The sequence below is a fragment of the Lytechinus pictus genome, chromosome 14, assembly GCF_037042905.1.
Source record: "Lytechinus pictus isolate F3 Inbred chromosome 14, Lp3.0, whole genome shotgun sequence".
Lineage (NCBI taxonomy): Eukaryota > Metazoa > Echinodermata > Echinoidea > Temnopleuroida > Toxopneustidae > Lytechinus > Lytechinus pictus.
Window position 1 is genome coordinate 11,870,707 of NC_087258.1, and position 24,388 is coordinate 11,895,094.

Sequence of the window (24,388 nt, forward strand, 5' to 3'; positions counted from 1 at the left end):
TACGTACTTTCGTTGCCTGCGACTGGTCAGGATTTGAAAAAAATACTAACAAATGAAAAGGTATTATAAAGTTTACATTATTATCTGAGGGGCAAAATATTTCAGGCTATCTTTCATAATTATGCACATGCAGTCTGTATAAAAGGAAAGCAATCCTTAAAAAAAATTCTCGACCCCACCCCCTACTGGATCCATCATCTTCTGTTCTGTACTTTGTGGACTTACTTGTTGTTTTATGGGATAAAACGGATCTGAGACCAGGAAATAGATAAATACTAGTAGTAACGTTCAATGTCAAAGAAATTGTGAACGATCGATCTGCTGTTATCTGTTTTTCGATGTAAACTAGTTTATTTCGTTTCAGATGATTATTCCTCTGTCCATTTGCCATGTTTGCACTGACCGACCATGTCAATTGGGTCGATTCTTCGCAGTGGGAGACAGAACCGAGGACCTAATTGATCTGATCACCACGAACATTTACTGCAGGTAATACAACATAATACTTAACTCCTTTTGGTGTTAATCACTCGAATGTTTATAAGTTGTCTTGATACTTGCATCCTTTTTTTATTTTCATGATTACCAATAATCATACTGTGTATGAATCATGTTGCACATTATTGTTTTTTTTTATCGTTTGATTGTTTCTGAATTGTAAAATGTAAACCTGAACAATAGAGCTGAACATAGAATTGAGTTTTGATATAGAGTCAACCTGCTTTAGCCACAATCTGTATAGAAGACCACCTTTCTAAATGTATAAAGAACACTTTCCTTGTCTTCTTGGGTGATCTTTATATATAGGTTTATATTGTTGTTATTACATATACATATTTAATGTATGAATATCCTATTTTCTCAGTTCTGCACAGCTATAGTTGAAAGGTATATTAATACATGCCCAACATCGCTAATGAGGACTCGATATCGCTAATCAATTAACGACCATGGGTGCGATCAGGACCGGAGAGGCCGTCGAGCGCGTCTTCGCTCTTCTCTTGACTTGTTTCGAGAATCTCGTCCACGGCGCCATCATCTATGGCTGGCCATCGTTCGTCTTCGTCTTCAACCAGCGTGGTTACTTCAATGATCTCTGCGATGATGACGGGCCCAGCGAGAATACCACATCCTCAATGATCGTAAGTGCATGCTTTGTAAAAATTAGATCATGCGTGACGATTTCGTGAGATTTTTGGTCTCGTTATAGGGGTGCGTGCACTCTAAAAAAATGAGGTGCTAATTTAGCACTTAATGTCCTTGTATAGTGAATACACTTTGAGTGCTACTTTAGTCATTCAAATTTGAACTAGAAAATCAGTACCCAAAGTGCAGTCAGTATACAAGGACATTAAGCGTTAAATAAGCACTTCATTTTTTAGAGTGTGTGCGTATGTTAGTGAGGGTATGTGTGTGTGTGCCTGATGTAAAATGGGATGCAATGATAATACATGTATGTTGATTTCTGTTTTCCTGCAAATCATTCAGTCATTCAGCCATTCAATATTAATTATTATTAAAAAACAGAAAGGGTTGGGGGCTCAGTTTAGTTAGTCTGTTTTTTTTTTTTAGATATAAAAGTATATTTTAAAGGAATTTCATTCCATCCTTATTTGCTTCAGTTTTGAGTAAATATATATTTTTTTGGAATATCCTTGTTGATATAAAATGAAGATTTGTAATTTTTTGTATTTATCTTGGGTTTATGTAATCCATTTGAATGAAATCCTTAATAAAAGCATGTTGAACAAATAAAGTGTGTGTGTGTGTGGCGGGGGGGGGGGGGGGTTCGAATGTCTCCCATAGACGCGGCTGTACGAAATTCGACGTTCGAGGAAGTGGGTCCCCCCGCCCACCCGGGATCCTTACCAATGAGACTATCCGGTGTTAAGTATATAACTCATTCAAGCCGGTGTTGTGAGAGTAGTTAACCCATGGGTGTTAAAATACACCTTACGTTTGAACATAACACCGAAAAAGTGTCGATGTCATACAGTGAATGCGTCCTCAGAAAAAATGATAACACGTTACCATCAATGGGTGTTGGACGAACACCACGGTGTAAACTGCTAATATAGTGCGATCAACACCGACGACAATATGTGACATGGCCTTAAACTTAAAGGGATAGATACTCCAGACTCATTATAATATGATTTGAACAGATAAAGAAAAACAAGACAAACAAAACACTTAAAATTTCATCAAAATCTGACAAGGAATAACAAAGCTATGGCATTATAAAACTTTATTCCAATTAAACAGTTCTAGGCATGTCTTCATGAAAATTCAATGAGCAAACAGATGATGTCATATCCCCACTTGTTCTTGTGTATTTTATTATATGAAATTAGGGCTATTCAATTTTTCTACCAAGAACTAAAAAAACATGGATTGACAACTGTAGTGTATTAGATATCCATTGCTGCAACTTATTTCATTATAATGGACATATATCATTCACACATGTTTTGAAAAATGAAACAATTATGATTTCATGTAATAACATAAGAAAAAGGAAAGTGGTGTCGTGACATCATCAGCCCACCTAATGAATATTCATGACGACGTGCATATAACTTTTTCACAAAATATCGGTAAAGTTTAAAATCTAATAACTTCGCTATTTGTTGAATTTTTGTTTATGATGAAATTTTCAGCATTTTGCTCTGTGAATTTTACTCTATTTATTTAGATATAAATATTTTCAGTCTGGAGTACCCCTTTAATAACCATTATACTTTCAAATAAAAAAAAACTAACAAACATTATTACAGCTCTTATTCATTTAAACGATTATTTTTTCAAAAAAAATATTCAATTTCTAATATGAAATCATCCTTTTAGTGAAAAATGTATCCTTCTGCTTATTTGACAATCGTATTCATACTTAATACTTGTCTGGAGGATGGACTTGGCATTTAATATTTATCAACCTTTATTTCTTAGCACAATATCAGCACAGACACCTCAAACCCCATCGCAGTAATTGACAATGATATGCCGTGTCCGGAGCAGGCCGATCGTCTTCAGCTTGTCTTCTCCGTCGCTACGGCTTCTCAGACCATTTCCATGTTTCCAATCGGTCTCCTTTTTGATCGATTTGGAACTCGAATATCTCGACTAGTCATGAGGTGAGTTCCAACACGTTTCCCCAACTCTCCACCAAATTGCAACAGAACTACGATACTATAACTTAAAATTGCAACAAAAAGTGCAGAAAAACTTCAACACCCTAACTTAAAAATTGCAACACTCCAACTTTTGATTGCAACAAAACTGCATAGCTCTGCTTTGAAATTGCAACAAAACTGCAACACTCTTACATAAAAATTGCAATGCACCTACCTAAAATTGTAACAAAATTGTAAGGCTATAACTTCAAAATTGAACAAATTTGAACAAAATTGTAACAATCCAACTTAAAATTGCAAAATAATACTTTAACTCCACTGGAATTGCAACGAAATTGCCTCACTCTTCAATAATAGTTATAATGGAAATGAAATTACTCCAAATATGGGTCAAGTTTGGGATAGGTTGCATGCAGGGTGAACAGGCGTATATGGACTTTTTAATCTCAACTCATATTATCTCGAAATTTTCAGTTTTCAGTTAGCCTTGTCAAAAAATAGGACCCGATTTAAGCCAACTGAGCCAACGCATGAACTTTCACGATCGTACGACATGTCTGAGTTATTGTATGGATTTTGCAATTGTCTTCATAATCTGTGATATACATTTATAGAAACACTCCATTAAAGTAATTAACTTTTATTTCTCGCGTGATGCATAATTCCGATATGTAATTTCTTGTACATAATTATGTTTTTCGTATGGTATTTGGAACCGAATTTCATTATCTATTTCCATTCACGTTGCAATTAGTTTCTTAATGCTGAGTGGATACTTAATGATGGCGTTGAGCTCCCCTTCCTACTCCTTCCTTCTCTTTCCTGCAACTGTTTGTTTTACCCTTGGAGGCGTCATCTTGCTCTTATCATCCATGCAGGTTAGTTCAAGGCCAAAGATCAAAGGTCGAAGGTCAAACTTACGTGTGATTTTCAGTCAGACCTTCTTGTTTAACACCACTATAGGAAAAAGTAAACTGAATTTTCAGAATGTTATATTAGCTATCTCTAGAGCTCATATATCTACATTAAACCCCTAAATATCCACGCAGGTTAGACAGGGGTTATAGGTCAAATATCGAAATAAAAAAAAACTTTTAGTCAGACTTACCTTCTTGTTTAACACCACTCGGAAAAAGTAAACTGCATTTTCAGAGTGTTATATTAGCTAACCCTAAAGCCTTTATATCTTCAGAATACCCCTAAATATCCATGAAGGTGAGACAAAGGTCATAGGTCAAATATCGAAATTAAGAAAACTTTTAGTCAGACTTACCTTCTTGTTTAACACCACTCGGAAAAAGTAAACTGCATTTTCATTTGTTAGATTGGCTTACTCAATAAATCAATTAGATCAGGGGTCCGTAACACAAAGTATAGCAATGATCGTAGAACATTTTTCTACGATTGATTGCATAGAATACAATGAACAATCAATCGTAAAAATTAAGAATACGATTAATCGCTAATCTTTGTGTTACAGGCCCCAGATCTGAAATTAATTACGCGCTTGAAGTCTCTCGATTTGCAAATTGGCCAACAAGCATTATTTAATTGTTTATTTTTTATTGACGTCTTGATGATGTGAAAACGTTAAAATTTACATGTAAATATTTAGTTGATTGGTGTCTTATTTGCCTCTGTGTTCAATTATTATGTAAAAATAGTGGAATACTACATTTGTGGACTTGTCTTCGGATGATATTAAATATTAAAAACCAACCAACCATCCGATGAATTGTATTGAAAACTACTTAGCTTTGTGTATACTTCGGTATCTAAAATCGATGATACTTCATCATAATCAGAAATATTCTCTGTGATTTTTATCTTTATGATTGACTTTTCGAAACAGATCGGGAATCTTTTTGGAAGAAATAAATCGACAGTCATCACGATAATCAATGCCATGTATAGCGCTTCTATAATCATGTCTGTTATCGCCAAGGTGAGAACTTGTTTTGTAATTGCCTTGCCTAACTTTGCATCGGGTCATTCGGGTACCTTTCACATGCTTCTATCCCCTACTGAATATATTTACCTTTCTATAAGAGGCCCGTTGACATGATTGAAACAAATACCAGGATATGTTTTTCTTTTTCATTTTTTTTATAAGATCGATCTTTTTCCGAATGCGTATTTGCTTTTTTTTCTTAATTTCAGGTGTTACCTCAAGAGTGCAGACATCGTGTAAACAGTATTCGGTATACTGGGTCTGAAACCGGCTATGTACGTCACCCCCCCCCCCCAAAAAAAAAAAGTTCTTCTTTACAGTAGACCTTTGCCAAAATGAAAATTAATGTACTCCTTTTTGTCCGTCTGTGACAATGGATTTTTTATTGATTTATTAAATGTCAAACAATGACACCCTTCTCATACAAAGCTGTAATGATGTCTTCCACTGTAACCCGCAAAATGTATATTCATTATTAGTATTTTGTCACTTTATAAAGTCAGGAGGCTTCCTTAGTTGGAAGCTTTACACGACTTTCCGTCCCCGATAAACCGATTAAACTTCCTTTTCAAAGTGACTGTTGGTTTGTTTTTATCCTCAGAGATCACACGAGGCAGGATTCTCCATCAATACCTTCTTCTTCATCTTGACTGGATCCGTAGTCCTCCTCAGCATCAACACCTTTGTCTTCCTACCAACAAAGTTCATCCCCTGGCCGCTACCTAGGGGATACACAATGACTCCTTGTCGGACTCCTCCGACCACCAATCCCAACAAAGGAGAGGGGGCATGCTACCAAAATCGAGGGTACGGAGAAGATCCTTCAAGTCCGCCACAGAGTATACATGGTAGAGAGGATACCACCCCAAAGGACATTTATCTGGACAAAGGTAAAGCATGCATAGATGGATGTACGGTTAAGAAAGTACCTACAAGTGACGGTGGGGAGTGTTTAAGCCAAAATAGAGTAGACTTTATCGGAAGAGAAAGAGCATGTGGAATGGGCAAGACTGACCAAGTGGCAAGTGACAGAACCGCAACTGCAAACGGTAATTGCGAAGAGAACAAAGGTGACTACTACATAAGCAGTAGAAGCAGTGAGGAGATAGACCCAACCATGAAAGAATGTAATGGTGGCATCCTTCACGTCCTTGAAAATGGACTCTCCGAACAGAACAAAGTGGACATTAGCGGTGTAGAGGTTTGTGGAGATATGCATGAAATAGTAGGAGGTGGAACAGATAAAGGGATTGCTGATGAAATCGATGAAAGGAAGAGAAAGGAGTACGGAAGCCTTGGCTCGTGTCTCTGGTCGATGCCCTTCTTCTTGTTGCTCCTGTGGCAGGCTTTCCTAGAGATTGATATGATCTTCACGATTGGAACTCTCAATTTCTTCCTAACCAGGATGGCCGACGGTGATGAAGATATGGGTAATGTATATACCGTTTACATGCACTAGTATTCAACCCGTTTGGAGAACTTCCTCGAATATCTAGAAATGGGAAATTATCTTAATTTCATACCTTTCTTATTTCCAAAAGGAAATTCAGGGTAGTCTGTTGTCAGTATTTTCTTTATCAATCTGACGATTGTATGCGCAAACGATCAATTTATGTGGCGATGGCTTTTTGCACTAGTATTCAACATGACAACACTACTATTCAACCTAGGGACGATAGATAGCAAGTCTAAAATGGTGAAAAAGGGCTCAACTTTATCAGTCAACTCTGACTTTGACCAAGGAGTTACCAGCAATGTGCGGTAGCCTGTGATCGAACCACGGACTTTCAAATGTCTATTCAGGCGCCTTAGACCGCTCGGCAATGGCAGACGACGACTACTACTACTACTACTACTACTACTACTACTACTACTACTACTACTACTACTACTACCACCACCACTACTATTCGAAGTAGTATTAGAAGAAGTAGTAAAAGTAGTAATAGAAGAAGTAGTAGAAGTAGCAGCAGCAGTAGAAGAAGTAGAATTAAAAGAATTTGTTAGAAGAAGTAATCGAAGAAGAAGTAGTAGTAGCATTAGCAGCAACATTAGCAGCAGCAGTAGTAGTTGTAGTAGTAGTGGTAGTAGAAGTAGTAATAGTAGTAGTAGTACATTTCGTACATCGTAAATGATGGAACTAAACATGCTTGAGGAGAGGACAATATTTTCCGTATCTATACGAAAATACATTCAGATACAAAGTAGCATAAACTTAAAAAGAGAAGTTACATCGCGTACTAAGCTAAAAATCACACTTTAACTTTCCTTTTTCTTTTCATAGATAGATAGATAGCAAGTCTAAAATGGTGAAAAAAGGCTCAACTTTATCAGTCAACTCTGACTTTGACCAAGGAGTTACCAGCAATGTGCGGTAGCCTGTGATCGAACCACGGACTTTCAAATGTCTATTCAGGCGCCTTAGACCGCTCGGCAATGGCAGACGCAACGACTACTACTACTACTACCACCACTACTACTCGAAGTAGTATTAGAAGAAGTAGTAAAAGTAGTAATAGAAGAAGTAGTAGAAGTAGCAGCAGCAGTAGAAGAAGTAGAATTAAAAGAATTTGTTAGAAGAAGTAATCGAAGAAGAAGTAGTAGTAGCATTAGCAGCAACATCAGCAGCAGCAGCAGCAGCAGCAGCAGCAGTAGTAGTAGTAGTAGTAGTAGTAGTAGTAGTAGTAGTAGTAGTAGTAGTAGTAGTAGTAGTAATAGTAGTAGTAGTACATTTCGTACATCGTAAATAATGGAACTAAACATGCTTGAGAAGAGGACAATATTTTCCGTATCTACGAAAATTCATTCAGACACAAAGTAGCATAAAAATAAAGAGACATTGCATCGCGTACTAAGCTAAAAATTACATTTTAACTTTCTTTTTTCTTTTCATCCCACATATTTTGCCAATGCACCGGCAGTCAGCTGGTATATAGATGCATTCTCCATCATACAATTCCTTGTTCTTATCGTTGGCCCCCTTGGAGGTCTCCTCATGGACAGGAACAACGTCTTCACGTCTTGCTCAAGAACCAGTAAGTTGTAGGCCAAGATGAGATGGGTTATTTTCCATTCCATTGGAAGACTTGTGTTCAGAAACTTTCGAAAATCTGTCACCACTAGCGTACCTACGGGGGGGCAGACTGCCCCCCCCCCCCCGACGAGTCTTGAAGACTTTTTTTTTTTTTTTTTTTTTTTTTTTTGCATGTCAAATTTTTTTCTGGTACGAAATCGTTTATTTGTGGTTGAAGATCTATTTTTTTTTTTTTTTTTTTTTGCTTGTCAAATTTTTGGGCGGACGAATTTGCCCCCCCCCTGTGGAAAAACCTAGGTACACCACTGTCTGTCATGCAACCTGTTCCTTGTCCCATGGCACTCGTCCCTCTCCTGCAATTCTAAAATCATTCTCCTTAATGGTAAGAACAGAATCGTGACAAAATAGAGAGTTGTACAATATTGTGCCTATGAATCTCAGGTAATTATGGCAGAACAGAATTCAAACATTTAAAAAGTACGAGGATTACTGAAAACTGTTTTCTGCTGCATGCATGCAACATTTGTGAAATCATGATCAAGTAAGATTTTTTTGTTACCGCTTAAGAAAAATGGTAACCAAGTTTTCAATTCCAATTGAAGCATTCAAGCAATTCATTGTCAATTTTTTTAACGAGTCATTCAATACTTTTAATGTTTTTTTTCCAACTTTATGAGCAGCATTTCAATGTTTTCATTTTTTTTTATTGGGGGGGGGGGCTGACTCAAGATTTTCCATATTTTTGATGAGTAGTTCCATATTTTAACTTTTTTCTTTGAAATACAGGAAAACCCAAGTTGAGAAATCAATACGCGGACATCCGGGACAGCTGTCTACCTCTTGCCTTAGCCACTCTTGCCTCCATTGGTTACTCCATCTGTCTCCTGATACCTAGTCTCCAGCTCCAATATCTGACATTCATCCTCCTCCTCATCGTACCATCTTTGCTATTTGGTATTGGACCAGCAGTCGTCGGCATCGTGTAGGTATCAGGTTTTTTTTCTTTATTTTGAAAGCCGTTTTACTTCATCTATAGTACCATTTATTCGCCTGCAACGTTTACTTACGTTATCACGTCACTGCGCGCTCTCACGTTTTTGAGTAGTTTCGTAAAAACGCGTCCTCGTTATCTGCGAAGTGTAGGGTCTACACTTTGTTATTTTGCACGCCGGTAAATGACGCAAAGTCACAGTTTTGATTGCAAGCGCTTGTTAGTAAGATTAATCATGACGTCACCCACCAAAATGCACCCTCACAAAGATCGCAGTGTATGTGTGCAACAAAACATGCAAGTCCGAAAGTCTCACCATTTACATAAACTTTCCTGTATTCATTTCAATTTTGCAAAGTGGTAACCTATGAAGCATTTTAATCACCGATCATATCCTGCCCTTTCTGTTTCGGTAAAATTTGGTATTTTCATAAAACGAGAGAAATTCCGGCGGTGTTCCATCCATGGAACTTTTGTGGTTTTCAGATTCGAATCTCGTTTCACAAAAGTACCTGTGCCCGGCGGTCGGCCAGCCATATACTGTGCGAGGGTGTTAGTCTGTTCCCAATGTACATTTATTTTGTTATCACGTCACGGCGCGCAGTCACGTTTCGTGAAAAAACATTCGTAGACTAGGGAGATGTTTTACGAATGTTTTTACGAGACGTGTCAGCGCGCCGTGACATGATAACGTGAGTAAACGTTGCAAACCCCCCACTAATTGGTTCATCTTCGGGTTCAATTTTACAAGAGATATTTTGAAAAGTTTGTTTTTTCATAATATGTATTTTTTAATACATATTTATACTTTTATCTTATTTCAGTACATTTAAATTTCATTTAATCCATTCAGACATTTCTTGTTTATTATTTTAATTTATTCATTATCATATTTTTCATCATTATCTTTGTTTTATTTTTTCTTATTTTGTTAATGAATTTACACAGCAAAAACTGTGGTGTTAACCGGTGTACATAGAGGACCTCACCAGTTATTTTACACCGGTGTTAAATTTACAGTGTTAGTTTAACACCTATAGGTGTTATTACAACACCTTTGGTTGTTACATTTACACTCTTTGGTGCCATGTTCAATCTCTAGGGTGTAATTTTAACACCTCAGGGTGTGGTCCTCTATTAACACCAACTGGTGTCAGTTTTAACACCACAGTTTTTACAGTGTATGATCTTTGTTAACAGTATCTTATTTCATCTATTTATTTATTATTTTTATTATTCATTTTCATTCTTTATATTGTGATCAATGTTTATTACATTTTATTTATTTAATTGATTGATTTATTAATTTATTCATGTATTTATTTATTGATTTTATTCCTTTATTTCAATATTGCATGTTGAATGTTTTAATAAAGTCGTTCACTTAAATACTTATTAACGTTTTTTTTTTTTTTTTTTTTTGGGGGGGGGGGGTCTATTTTATCTTATTCATTAAGGAAATTTGTTATTCTTTTATCGTGTTTATTTTTCATTTATATTTTGTTTCATTTCATTTCATTTTATTTTATTTATTTATTATTTATATTTATTTATTCTTTTTTTTTTTTTTTTTTTTTTTTTGGGGGGGGGGGGGTCGTTTGCCCCATTTGTTTCATTTCCTGACCGTATCCCAATGTGACCCAACTTATTTCTGTGTGACTTGATGACTTTACAGCTTCCCGATGCAATATTTTGCCAGTGTGTACGGTGCGATGAGAACGATCAGTGGTTTATTCAGCTTCCTCCAGTATCCCATCTTCATCCTAGTCCAGACGTATCTCGACAATGATCCATTCTATGTAAGCATTCAACTTCATGATCATGTATTTCAGGCTAAAACGATTGTGTCTAGATTAAATGGAGTAAAAATCACTAAGTTTAATGCTGATAATTTCATCAAAATCTAAGAACAAATAACGAAGTTACTAAGTTTAGCTGCCCGGGGGTCCCACTTGCATTGACGAGTGGATACCAGGCGCGAGCACGCGTAAAAAGGGAAAGAGTGGGCAAGTACGTTACGTATAGGCCTTATATGTAACGTTTAGGGTGTCAGAAACGATGTTTAAAATACTGAAAAGGAGATTCATTTCCAATACAAGTCTTGTAGGGTTTCACAAGCCAAATTCTTGTTAAGGGATGCATTTTCATAATCTGGAAAAGACTTGCTTCCCTTGTTTAGGGTGCTTTTCGAAATCCCATGGTCGCGCCTGGTATCCACTCGTCAATGGAAGTGGTTCCCCCCGAAAATTTGAATCTAATCACCCATTTCGGGGGAAAGTAATACATAATGCCCATTACATTGTGTTCTACAGGCATATCGTTTGTGTAGGAGGAGCAGGGAAAGGGGAATAAACGCAAAGTTGGGTGAGTTTCAGACGAATAAGCCTATGCTGTGTACATATCAGCGCATGCGAAATGGTTTAGCTGGAGAGGTGATCTGACCCATGGAATCAATTGCCACACTGTAAAAACTGTGGTGTTAAAACTGACACCAGTGGGTCTTTAATAGAGGACCACACCCTCTGGTGTTAAAATTACACCCTAGAGATTGAATATAACACCAAAGAGTGTACATGTATTAACCAAAGGTGTTGCAATAACACCTATAGGTGCTAAACTAACACTGTCAATTTAACACCGGTGTAAAATAACTGATGTGGTCCTCTATGTACACCGGTTAACACCGCAGTTTTTGCTGTGCAGTGATCCACCAATAATCCACATTAGATGCAACATCGATTCGATGGACTATAATGATTTATATCTAAGTCTGAATTCAGTAAGTTTTTCCTCACTCAATATGTACTCGATTTGTTTGAAAAACCACTTTCTTATCCATGTCACAATCTATATAACGCATGTCTCCATCCTGCTGGAGTCATGATAGTCATGGTAGTACAGTCCTGCCGCGAGCTCAGGCAGGCAAATGGCAGGGCATGCTGGTATCGTATGAAAGAATTTTGCACACGAAAAGCAAGATCTATAGGGCCTGTAACACAAAGCTTGGCAATGATTGTAGAACAGTTTTCTACGTTCGATTGTATTGACTATAATGTACAATCAATCTAGAAAATCGAGTCTATGATTAATCGTTAACTTTTGTGTTACCGGACTTTAATGTTGCGTTGTAGAGGTTTGCGAAAGGTGGCTATTATAAATGGGCTGATGACGCCGTGTCCACACTTTCCCTTTTTTGTGTTCTCAGATGAAATCATAATTATTTTACAGAGCAGGAATAAATCAATAGAATGTAAAACAAGAAATCACACTAAACTGGGTGTATTTTAATCAATAAATCATCACGTTGATATATTGGAGTCATGAAGTGAAATAACACTTCCATTTCCCCTTCCATTGCAGGTTACCGTTGGTTTCATCGTTGCTGATATTTTGACGCTTATCTTACCTGCCGCCCTCTACGTCAAGAGTAGACAGCAACTTTTGGGGACGCATAACAACGACAGGGCAGACAGGAGTAATTAAAACCCTCATTCACTCTAAAACGCAACTCACCAAAAAATTAATACACGTCATGTCCTCATTATTTGATATTATATACAAATACATAACTTCATGAAAAAATAGGGACGAGATTTCACTGCAAAATCTAATTTATTCCTTCCATTAAAATAGAAAATTTAACAGCATTGCAGCAGAACAAGTGAAAAAGTTTTAAAAAAAAGATAATCAGCTTGCTTTATTTGACCTCAATGGGAGAGGGTATCATTACAATCATGTAGTATTGTCTTTAAATTGTTGATGCATTTTCATATGGTGTAGCTTTATATAGAGCGATACACTAGTGCATCTCAGCCTCACAAATGAGTATTGTACAACAAACAATATTATTAATCTCCAAATCAGATAGATTTCCTGCAAATTGCCTTTTACTTTTATATTAACTGTTTTCAATTAAATTGATAAAAACCTATAGAGATTGGGTGGTTCTTTTCAGGACCAACACTTGCCCAAGAAAGATACATGGTGTACCGTGAAACCTACTACACTAAAAGCCTATTGTGCATCAATTTTGGCTATATATGCCAATACCTATAACTAATCGGACTCAAAATAAGAATTAACGAAATTGTGTGAAGTGTGAACTGCTTAACGTGGTGAACTGTGCCCTGTTTCATAAAGAATTGTTATAACAACAAATGCACGATTTCTATAACAAATTTACTACCAGCCAATCAGAATGGTGGATTTCAGTAGCTTTTAACTGTTAATCCAAATTGGTTATTATAAACTGTTTCATGAAACGGGCCTATTGTCTCTTAGAAGAAAGTTGGCAGGTGGTAGGCCTTGAGATCGAAGTCTGGAAGAGCTCGAGAAAAGCGTGGTGACACACGGTTACCCTGTGGTACAGTAAATGTGAAGAGGGGGGGGGGTAAGGAAGATGGGTTGGGATTGAGTAAAATGAGAGGGAGGGCAAAATAAGAGAAGGGGTTGATGAATGACGGCAAAAATCGAGAAAGGTCAAGATGGTGTAAAGGGAGGATGGGGGTGAGAGGAGAAAGAGAGGGGAAAGAGAGGAGTATAGATCCGAGGGTGAATAAAGGGAGAGGTAGCGGAGAGAAAGGATAGAGAAAGAAAAAAACAGACACAAAGATGGAAAGAAAGATTGAAAGAAAGAGAGACAGAAAGAAAGAAAGATAGAAAGAAAGAAAGAAAGAAAGAAAGAAAGACAGAAAGAAAGAAAGAAAGAAAGAAAGAAAGAAAGAAAGAAAGAAAGAAAGAAAGAAAGAAAGAAAGGGGGAGAGAAAGAAAGGAAAGGGGAAAAAGAAAGGGTGGCATGGATTAGGAAGAAAGGAGGAAGAGATTGCGGGGAGAGGGGGGGGGTTCCAAGGAAATATAATAAAATATTGATGGTATTTTAGAACTCAATTTTTGTTGAATGCATTCATTAGAGCCCGTATCAATTAATAATGAGATGATTATTTTCAAAATAGGAGTGGGTACTTCGTAAAACACATGTTGCATGAAAAATGCGATTTAAAATTGACAATCAAAGGGAAAATAATAATAAAAAAGTCAGATCCTCGGCAATTCTATTGTTAGGCTGTTATTCAAATGGAAATTGCACAATTGGTAGTATTCTCATTATATCATAGCAATTACTTAGTAAACCTAGGCCTAGTTAGACCATTGTATAAATATTTCCGGGATGATAGTCGCCATTTCATTCGCCAAAGAACAACTTATTTTAATTACGCAGTAACTTTTTTGTAAAATAATAATAATGATAATAATAAAACATTGATATTTATGTTTTGAAATTATAAGAATAGAATACAAATAAAAGTGTGAACTGAATTATTTCTTTCATCTAGAGTTAAACATCAAAATACCACCCAAAGACTTTTTGAGCATGTCTTTCTGATTTTATTTTTATTTTTTTGTATTTTCATACACTAATATAGGGTGTAAGAGGATCACACCAACCCCGCTTTTCAGGGCCATGATGTGTAAACAGTGACACAGGTAGACGTGAATGAATGACAACCCGGGTGTTAAAATACACTGGAGAGTTAAACTAGAATCAAAGGTGTCATATTAAAAACCACATTGGGTGTCGAACACCATGAATCTAATACTGATGTGAACATCTTCGCGTGGTTGTGTAATATATATACACCCGGTGGTTTATAATATATACTACAGTTTGACACCAAAGTTTTCTTTCGATTGGAGTTTTACTAACAACCGAAGGTGTCACATTAAGACAGTAGGGGTGTTGAACAGATACCACTGGATGTTGAACAAAAACCATGAATCTAACACTGATGTGAACGTTTTGGTGTGGTCAAGTAAGATACAACAGGATGTTTGTTCAAAATACGAGTTTAACACCAAAGGTTTTCCATTGGAGTTTTGACTAAGAACCATGGCAACTGGGTGTTAAATAAAATTGCCAGAAACCGAACACTCCTGTTAAAGTTTTCCCTGTGTGTGACTGTGGCGTAAAAGTGGATAAGACACACACGCAACATGTTGGGCAACTTACTGTCCACTGTGTTGGGTAATGTATGGTGGTATATATATATATATATATATATATATATATATATATACATATATATATATATATATATATATATATATATATATATATATATATATATATATATATATATATTATTGGCAATTATTATCAAATTTAGCAAATTTATTACACATTTATTAGTTTTTATTACCCAATTTGGGCAGAATTTAACCAATAGTTGTGTGGGCAGTATGTTGCCCAGGGTTGGATAAAGGTTGGGCATTTTTGCCCAACTACACTGCAAAAAATCCGGTGTTAATTTACCACCAGCCCGGAATCTATATATGTCCACACCAGAGAAGTGCTAAAGAACACCGGTTTGGTATTAGTCTAACACCAGATAGGTGATACAACACCAATTATTTTTAAAACAGCATCGGTTTGATTCCAAACTGGTGTTGATTCAATACTTCTCTGGTGTGGACATATATAGATTCCGGGCTGGTGTTAAATCAACACCGGAGTTTTTGCAGTGTATTTTAAGAGTACACCTACCCTGCGACATGAGTCCGGTGGTGTAAACCAAGCATCAGGGTTAGGAATCCCAACGGCCATGTTTACAAAGCCAGATGTGCTCATGAACTTCACTGTTATAAAATAATATAACAATCACGTGTTTTATTTCGCATGATTTTCTCGACTGATAATACATTTTATAAAGAAAATAATTAATTAATACCGTAATATGAATATTATTTATTCAGGATAACAGAGAATAAGACAAAGAAACTGTTTTACATCTTGGTCATGTTCAGTTTAAAATCATCAGACTCATACAATACAAATTCTTTAAAAAACCAATGAGGGGTATATAGCAAGACATAAGGCAACAAATACAGTGAAAATATCAAAAGGGATTTCGATCAACAAATTTAGGATGGAAAATGAGGTATGACTTGAATTCCATTGTACCATGAAGTTTTCACATATTATAACATCTGTATTGTTTTTATATTGGGATACTTTGAGACCCCCCCTCCTTAACACAAAGGTTAGCGATTAATCACTAAATGAAATGGCCTATCAAAATCATCATTGCATGCGTATTTTGCTCAGAAGACTGACTAGGAACCAATCAGAATTGCTCTTTCAAATTAGCTCCGTATTAAAAAAAAAAAAATCTGGGCTCCGTAACAAAACAAAATTGAAATCAATAATTGCTAAACCAAGATCATGGTTACCATGGTTTCGTGTGCACTCTGTTCAAAACTCCTACCGTTACCCAATCAGAGTTGTTGTTTCATATTTGCAGTTCATCGCAAACTTTGGTTATTGGGGCCCATAACGTGACAGGATTGGCTCACCTGTTGAATTCCAATATGGGTCAAACTTCTGTCCGATGAGTGCGATGGTAAGAGGGTAACAGTTCTTGTGGACGACGGTGGCATATGCCAATGTGTCCTCCGGCACATGGGGATAGTGGATTCCATAAGTGTAACAATCTGCTACCAGTCCATTCTTGCCTCCAAAAGTCATCTGCGCCTGGAACTCGGCATTGCCTAAATTAACGAAGCAACCAAAATAATGATAAAATATATTTACGTGATTGGAATGAAAATATATCGGCATACACGTTGTGTAATAAAGGAAGGTATAAACGGGACAGTTAATAACGATGAAACATCAGTCAGTGGCGGATCCAGGGGGGAGGGGCACATCCGGCCCGTGCCCCTCTACTTTGAGAGTCATATTAAATCTTTCATCCACAAGTTTCGTTTTGTGTTTTTTTTTGCTTGTCATATTTTACGTGGACAAAATTATGTGTTATTGGAACCCTTTGTACTTTCTCACAAAAAGAGGTATAAAAAAAGTAAGACTTGGTTTTCTAGTTTCCATCCTTATATTCACTCATTCACTGGAGGTCGATTTTCAGAGAGCAATACAAATCGGTTATTTTACTCACCGGGAAGGCAATTGTTTGGTGGCGGTTGTGTGATTGCCTGCTTCATACACTTCTCCGTCTTGCCGTCGTAGTAAATCACCCATTGTACTTGCTGATTCGTGGCAATGAAAATGGTGAAATTTGAAGAAAAAAAAACATGCTAACCATTCTAATAATGAAGATGATGGCGTTGTAGTTGATGACAAGGACAATGAAGACGAAGCAGTGGCGTAATGACCCCCCCCCCCAAAAAAAAAAATGTGTGGGGGCAGACATGGTGTATCAGGCAAAATTTGTATAAAAAGAGTAGATTTAAAAATGGCGAGAGAGCGAGGCGAGTAAAAAAGGGACATTTAATGGCTAAAATCGAATCCCCCTTCTCCTTGTTTCCTTGGTCGTGAAAAAGTTGGGGGCCGCGGAGCCCCGACATTTTCACGACCAAACTGGTATATTGATGTAGTCCTCACCTCAGTATAATTCTGGATTATACGCCATGATGACTGCCAGGACCGACCGGGGTGTACGGTCAGATAGTAGCCATAGTCTCCGTTGCGGAAATCAAAAGCTCCGTTGGCGTAGCTGGCGTAGGCTGTGGACTGTCCATCATATTGAAAGCTTTTCGTTGTACCTTAATAAGTAAATTAATCATTCCAAAATGGTGTATCAAATGGGTACTCCGGAATGAAAATGATAATGTTTGAATAAATAGAGTAAAATTCAGCGTGTAAAACATCGAAAATGCCTTCAAAATCTCAGGGCCCTGGGAACTTGTTTTAAATTTTACTGGGGGTGCTGATGTCAATTTGGTAAGCAAAAAAAAACAAGTTTTCACTACAAAATATAGGTCATTTTGTTTACATTTCTACATTTTTAACACCTACCAGAATTCCTGGGGTGGCTACCTCTGGAGAACAATACACGCCACACCCCGGCAACCTCTCCAGGGCTATGCACAATCTTATAAAGAATAATGAAGTTATTGAATTTCACATTCCAGTGATATTTTGTGAAAACATCATTAATGGGCTGATGATTACATCTTGTTCCAACTTTGCTTTTATTATCTTATCATATGAAATGATAATTAGTTCATTTTCTTATATTGTGCAAAAAAAAAACATGTCTCCCTTGTGGCAAATAAGTGTCAGCAATGGTTATCTTACACAGTATAAGCCAATCCTACTTTTACATTATTGGAGGGAAATGAGTTTAAATAATTTTTTTTTTAAATAAATACTAAATAATAAGTAGGCATAGGGAGATAATCAGCTTGCTCATTGCATATTCATGAGGACATACACAAAAGAACTGTTTCACCGAAAATCTGAAATGTCATTACTTTTGTTATCCATCGTCCGATTTCGATGAATTTTCAGTATATTGTGTGTCCGATTGAATTTATCTGATCAAATTATATTATTTTCAGCTTGGGATAGGCCTAGCATGCATTAAAAAATGTATTAAAAAAAAACATTTTTATGCATGTTTATTGGAAAAAAAAGATGGGTTACGTGGCCCCTGAAACAGTATCAAACACTTTTGGCTGACAATGTACAAAGTGGTTGGACACCAGTCACCAGTCTGCAATTTAATACAATTTAATACCGGTGTGTTGGCTCAGTTGGTAGAGCGTCCGTCTCACAACCGGGAGGTCGGGGGTTCAAACCCAGGCCGCGTCAGACCAAAATACGTTAAAAGATGGGAGTTGCTGCTACCCTGTTTGGCGTTCAACGATTAAAGGGATAGAGCCTCGTCGATCTGGCGCCAGTGTTGTAGTGCCTTGATGCTCGGCCTTGGCCTTAAGCTCAACTTTTTTCAAAGCATTGGCCTTGAACATTCAAGCCTTGGCCTTGAGGATTTTGAGCCTTGAAATTTCAAGGCATTTTTAAGGCATTTTCGAGGCTTTTTCTTGGCATTTTATATTTTGTACTTTCATTTGTTTTTATATAAGTAGTTACAAATGTTTAAATTGTTCTGTATATCTAATGACACTAATGGTCATTACTACCAGCCAGCAGTAGCAGCAGCAGTAGTAAGTGTACTTAGCAATGCCATCGATTTAATTATCAAGAATTACCATCACATAATTGCGTAACAAAGAAAACAGAAGTGATGAAAAATAACATTATTTATTGGTAATATGTTGTTTAAAAATTATGATAATGGCAAAATCAATAATTATAAAAATGATGAAGATTATAGTGATTTTATGACAGGAATAATTCTGACAGATCTGACTGCAATTTTGACAACAATTTTCATACTTTAAGAATAGCTACATGTAACTCTAAAGAATGATAACAAGGTTGATTTCTATTCCATTAGGATTTTCCCTGTATTATCTTTGACCAACAAGAATGTTTTAAGTCTTAATGATATTCTGAAAAGATTTGGTAAACTTGAACACAACAGGCATAGACAGAGGAATTGGAAAAGAGATAGAGAGGAGAAGGGGGAGGCTGGTTTGGCAGAATATACTGCTAAATCAGTTAATATGTTGATAGGCAGTACATCTAATTTTGTTAAAAAAAAAAAGGGTTATTTTTAATCATATGGTTCGGCAGTGAATTTCATTTCACTACAGTTTCAAGGAAACAAATAAAATATTTGTTTTTGTGTCAGTGTGGTTTCATAGAAAACTCTATTTTATTGTTTTAAGAAATAATTAAGATTTAACCTCCCCCAACTAATGGTGTGGGGTGTGCCCCGTTTATTTTATATCCTTTTGAATATAACTTTATTTTTTTAGTATTCTTTATTCCGGTTTTTGAGGTAAATTAATAGAAGATACAAGAAAAGAGAATTGTAATTTAATATTGGTTGTAAGCAGAAAAAAAACATGAATACTGACAAGAGTCCTAAAAATGACTCATTTTCAGGTCAGCATTTGAAAATTTCAACTTGCGCTTTGTGCTCTCTTGCCCCCCCCCCCCTCCTGAAAAATTCCCTGTAGGAAAAAATGCCCGTTTTCCGAAATCGAAAATGCCCTTTTTTCCAAATCAAATATGCCCTTTTTAAAAAAGAAATACCTTTTTTTATAGTAAAACATGATACATTTTAGATTAAAAATCACCAAATTTTGGATCGCGCTCGCATAAATTATTGTTAAGTAAGGTACTCATTCTGTTTCCATTTACAAAAAAAATGCGTAGAATGTCCAGTTTTCAGGTTAGAATATCACAATTTTTTTAGCTCGAGCTTTGCGCTCGCATTATTTGATTGGTGAGTTTAATGTATCCTATTAATGAGTCACTAAATGCAGTCCAGAACAGCTTTCTTTTCTGGTAGGTAAAATTTCAGCTCGCGCTTCGTGTTCGCGTTAATTCTTTAGTAAGATGCACATCTTTTTCATGATTACAAAAACAGCTCGGAATATTTGATTTTCATTTCTCATTACACGAAATGTCCAGAGGTTTGAGCTCGTGGTTCGTGCTGGCAACATCCCGCAAGGATGCCCTTTAACAGTGATTAGTGCCATAATTGACCGAAAATCGAGTTTTACAACTTCAGAATTGATTTTTTTTTCACAACCGCTCGCTCGCTACGCTTTCTGGCAGAAAAGTAAAGCCTAAATCAAAATATCTGTCTTATCAATTAGAAATCACTCTAAAAAGTCTTTCATTTTGACTTATAAGTGTATTTCTAGGCTTTGACCCCCCCCCCCCAAAAGAAAAACCGTTCTCAGTGCCTCCCCTGTCCCAGGGAGTGGAGAAAGACATACGTTGATAAGGATCAGATGACCGTGGTAATGGGAATTATTGCAATGTAAATCGCCTAGAAAAATAATGTATTAAATGTACAAAGGTAACTATATTATTATTTTAATAATGTCTAAATCTATCATGAAATTATTTTTGTTTTACATGTACAAGGGTCAAAATTTTCGCTCGCTCACACCTGTAATACATTTTGCCCTGTGTGTCATGTCTGCCGCCTAAGCATTGTTGTCTCATTGTTCCATATACATGTATTGAAAGTTTGAAATGCCTTGGCCTTGGCCTTGAGGTTTTCAGGCCAGGCCTTGGCCTTGGCCTCGGCCTTGGGTATTGAAGCCTTGGCCTTGGGTATTAAAGCCTTGGCCTTGGCTTTGGAGGTTTGTGCCTTGACTACAACACTGTCTGGCGCTGCACAGCGGCTGCCGGGCCCACGATCAATTGGGCAAAGCAAATTTTCGGAGTATTTCATTTCATGTCTATTTCGAATAATAAAATATGGATTTTCATCATCATTTTTTTTTTCATCACAAAAAATGTTTCTTTTTTTCTGTACCCATCCCAAAGCATAGTGGTATGAAATGTGTACTCACCCACTCCTGCCATGACTTGATCCGGCCCACAACAATTGGGTGCCCCCGCAGACACGGCTAGTATCAGAGCTCCGAGGGTCACAAGTCTTAGCATGTTGGAGAGTTCTAGGAATAATGAGATATTTAGTGAATTACTTCTCAAATTATCATTTCTATCTCTCAAGTGATGTCAAAGATTGGCAAATATGCCTAATGCTTTGCAGGAAGAATGCAATGACGGAACTGACATTCTTGTTTTATCAAAGCAGGACAAATTGAGAAGAAAGTTGAGGGGGTTCTCAAGATTACAATCACTTATATTTTAGTTTTGATATTTCAATTGATATTTCAAAAGCAATGGAATGGATCCTCCGATTTGGTAATTATGAGGTTTGTCCTTCATATTTATTTTTCTTCCAACTTATTACGCTCTGACACCCCCCCCCCCTCCCCCCGTCCTTAACCACTCTAGCTCCTATGATCCCAACCAGGTTTCTCCTTCTGGTAAATTGCCAATTCGTCCACTCACCACATGGTCTACTTTCATTTAGTCTAATGCCATTCCGTCCATCAACATTTCGTCTAACAATTTGGTCCAATCCTCACTTCGTCTATAATCACCATTTCGTCGATGGCCATTTCGTCTCATAATCAGTTGGTCTACATGGTCTAATATCCATTTCATTTTCAGTCATTTTGCATAACTAGCACTGAGTCCAAATTAGACCAAATGGTATATGGACTAAATGGCAATTGGATCACCTGGTTATTAGAAGGAAAGGTGAGTGGACGAATCGACAATTAGAATATGAGGATAGTGGACGAACTGATGGTAGACCAAATGATAGTAGACGAGTTGACAACTGGACGAATTGGCGTTAGACGAATGGAAAATAAACCCCCTTCTCTGTTCGCTGTTACTGTCTGTGTTTCTTTCTTTTACGGTCTCCTTTCCTGTATGATATCTGCATCAGGTAAACAATAGTTTGTCTTTCTATTAAGATAATTTGTATTTAAAAAAAAGTGTTATGTAATTAAGTGAAATGAAATTAGTACTTACGATATAGGGTTCACAGCCTCTTATGGTATATGCACCTTACAGAATGGCCTCCAACATTCAACTAAGCCTACCTCCTAGATGGTTATCATTATTATGGACGTCGCAAAAGCGAGAAAGACAGATTCAAATAACGTGGTCCACTTTCACAGAGTTCGGTTTCACGAAACCTTGGTTGGTTCAAGTTCACCGACTTTTAATATAGATGCCTGCATAATGATCGCATGTAAAACAATATTATTCCGATGCATCAGAGGCAAACTGTATTTACGATCATTCATTGAAAACGCTCCTGCGATGCTTAATTGTAATTACTGAAAGAGATCAATTTCCGTTTGTACTAGGTCCATGGTATTATTTTATTTGAAATATCACTTGAAACGACAGTATAGTTCCTTATTCATAATTTGTCTGGCATCACGCGACATTCTCTATTTTAGAAAGTGATGCAACATTCTCTATATTACTAGTATCATGTCTATTCTGGGCATTGGCGGCGGAAGCCAAAAATTTTAGGGGGACCACCAAAATTTTTTGACAAGCAAAAAAAAAAGGTATCAACCAAAACTTGTAGGGGGACGCAGGAAACAAAATTGACAAGCCAAAAAAAAAAGTTATCAACAAAAAATTTAGGGGGGATCGTCCTCCCACCTCAAATTTAGGGGGGGACACGTCCCCCCCCCCCCGTCCCCCCCCCCCGGTTTCCGCCGCCTATGATTCTGGGATAAGTGGTGAGGGGGTGGAGTAGTGAATTGAGCGAAAAAGGAAGAAGAAATGCAAGAGAGAGCGAAATAGAGTAGGCAGTGGCGTAACAGGCGGGGGGGGGGGCAGGGGGGGCAAGCTGTCCCCCCTGGCAGAGCTCACCGGGAAAATAAAAAAAAACGGGAAAAAGAAAAAAAGGGGGAAGAAAGGGAAAAGGAAGAAAAAAAAGGGGGAAAGGGGAAGGGAAAAGAAAACTAAGAAAAAACATAAAAAAGGGAAAACGGAAAGATAACGGGAAAAGGAAAGAAAGAAGAACAAGTGAGAAAGAACAATTCTCCCCGATATACAAATACATTAGCATGATTAGTAAGACAGGGAATAAATTAAAGATGACAAAGACGCAAACAAAAGCGGGAAATAAAGGCAGAATGAAATTAGCCAAAATCTAAAAAATTTGAAAATAAAGAATAGGGACAAGATAACGAACACTACCGGGCTGCCGAGGATTGAGATAACGAGCGGGAAGAAAAATGGATGGTATATAATAAGCATAATATCATATGAAATTCTATCATAAACTTGCTAAATCTCCAAAGGCTCTGTCCAAGAGTCAAGACCACGCGCAGTGGGGGCTCTTCATCTGTAACCTTTAATGGGTTCTATAACGGGCCCCTATATGGACTCTTCCTGCATCAAGCGTTACGTTGAAGCACTGGCGTACCGGGGGTGGTTCCACAGCCAAGGGGAAATAAAAGAAAATAAAGGAGGCAGCGAAATGAGATGAATGAAAAAAAATATATGACATGATACTTGCTATATAATTATGTAAAAAGCTATCACATAATAAGAATTTCATTTTAACAGGCCATTTTTTTCTGGCTCGCTTCGCTCGCTGGCGACTTTTAACAAATTTTCCCACATTTGCTATGGTGTGCCCCTCACAATATTTGGATGATTACGATACACAACTGCATTGAATTTATGTGTTGTGTGAAAGCTATATAAATATATACGCAATTTGATTAAAATAAGTGGCCATCTGTAAGGTTTAAAATGGCTTTGCCCTGGACCCCACCCATAAAGCACTGTTATATGATGAGTTTGGACCATGGCCTCTAAAAGTTCTACAACCAATTTAAAAAAAATGAGGAAAGAAAGGAAAGTGTATGATATTTTTCTGAATATCTGGTTAAAATCTATCTTCATGTTAGATTCTCATGAAAAGGTGATTTTTTTTTATCTCGCTCGCTCGGGACCTATATTAAGCTACTTCTTGCCACAAGCGCCATACTCGGCCCCCTCGAGC

At 37.0% G+C, this 24,388-nt stretch overlaps 2 protein-coding genes across 2 annotated transcripts; one reads left to right on the forward strand and one right to left on the reverse strand.

Moving 5' to 3' along the window:
• Window positions 1–267: 267 nt before the first annotated feature.
• On the forward strand, window positions 268–13,782 carry LOC129275865 (equilibrative nucleobase transporter 1-like). Its single transcript, XM_064109350.1, has 10 exons — window positions 268–489; window positions 866–1,142; window positions 2,950–3,134; window positions 3,889–4,012; window positions 4,987–5,079; window positions 5,687–6,515; window positions 8,007–8,120; window positions 8,906–9,101; window positions 10,786–10,909; window positions 12,471–13,782. The coding sequence occupies exons 2-10, from the start codon at window positions 951–953 to the stop codon at window positions 12,591–12,593; spliced, it is 1,980 nt and encodes a 659-aa protein (XP_063965420.1). The 5' UTR covers window positions 268–489; window positions 866–950; the 3' UTR covers window positions 12,594–13,782.
• LOC135156618 (development-specific protein LVN1.2-like) lies at window positions 12,375–22,796 on the reverse strand. Its single transcript, XM_064109351.1, has 7 exons — window positions 22,384–22,796; window positions 21,345–21,449; window positions 17,506–17,666; window positions 17,060–17,150; window positions 16,461–16,655; window positions 15,652–15,743; window positions 12,375–13,468 (listed from the first exon to the last, which is right to left on the reverse strand). The coding sequence occupies exons 2-7, from the start codon at window positions 21,436–21,438 to the stop codon at window positions 13,388–13,390; spliced, it is 714 nt and encodes a 237-aa protein (XP_063965421.1). The 5' UTR covers window positions 21,439–21,449; window positions 22,384–22,796; the 3' UTR covers window positions 12,375–13,387.
• Between the last annotated feature and the right edge of the window lie 1,592 nt (window positions 22,797–24,388).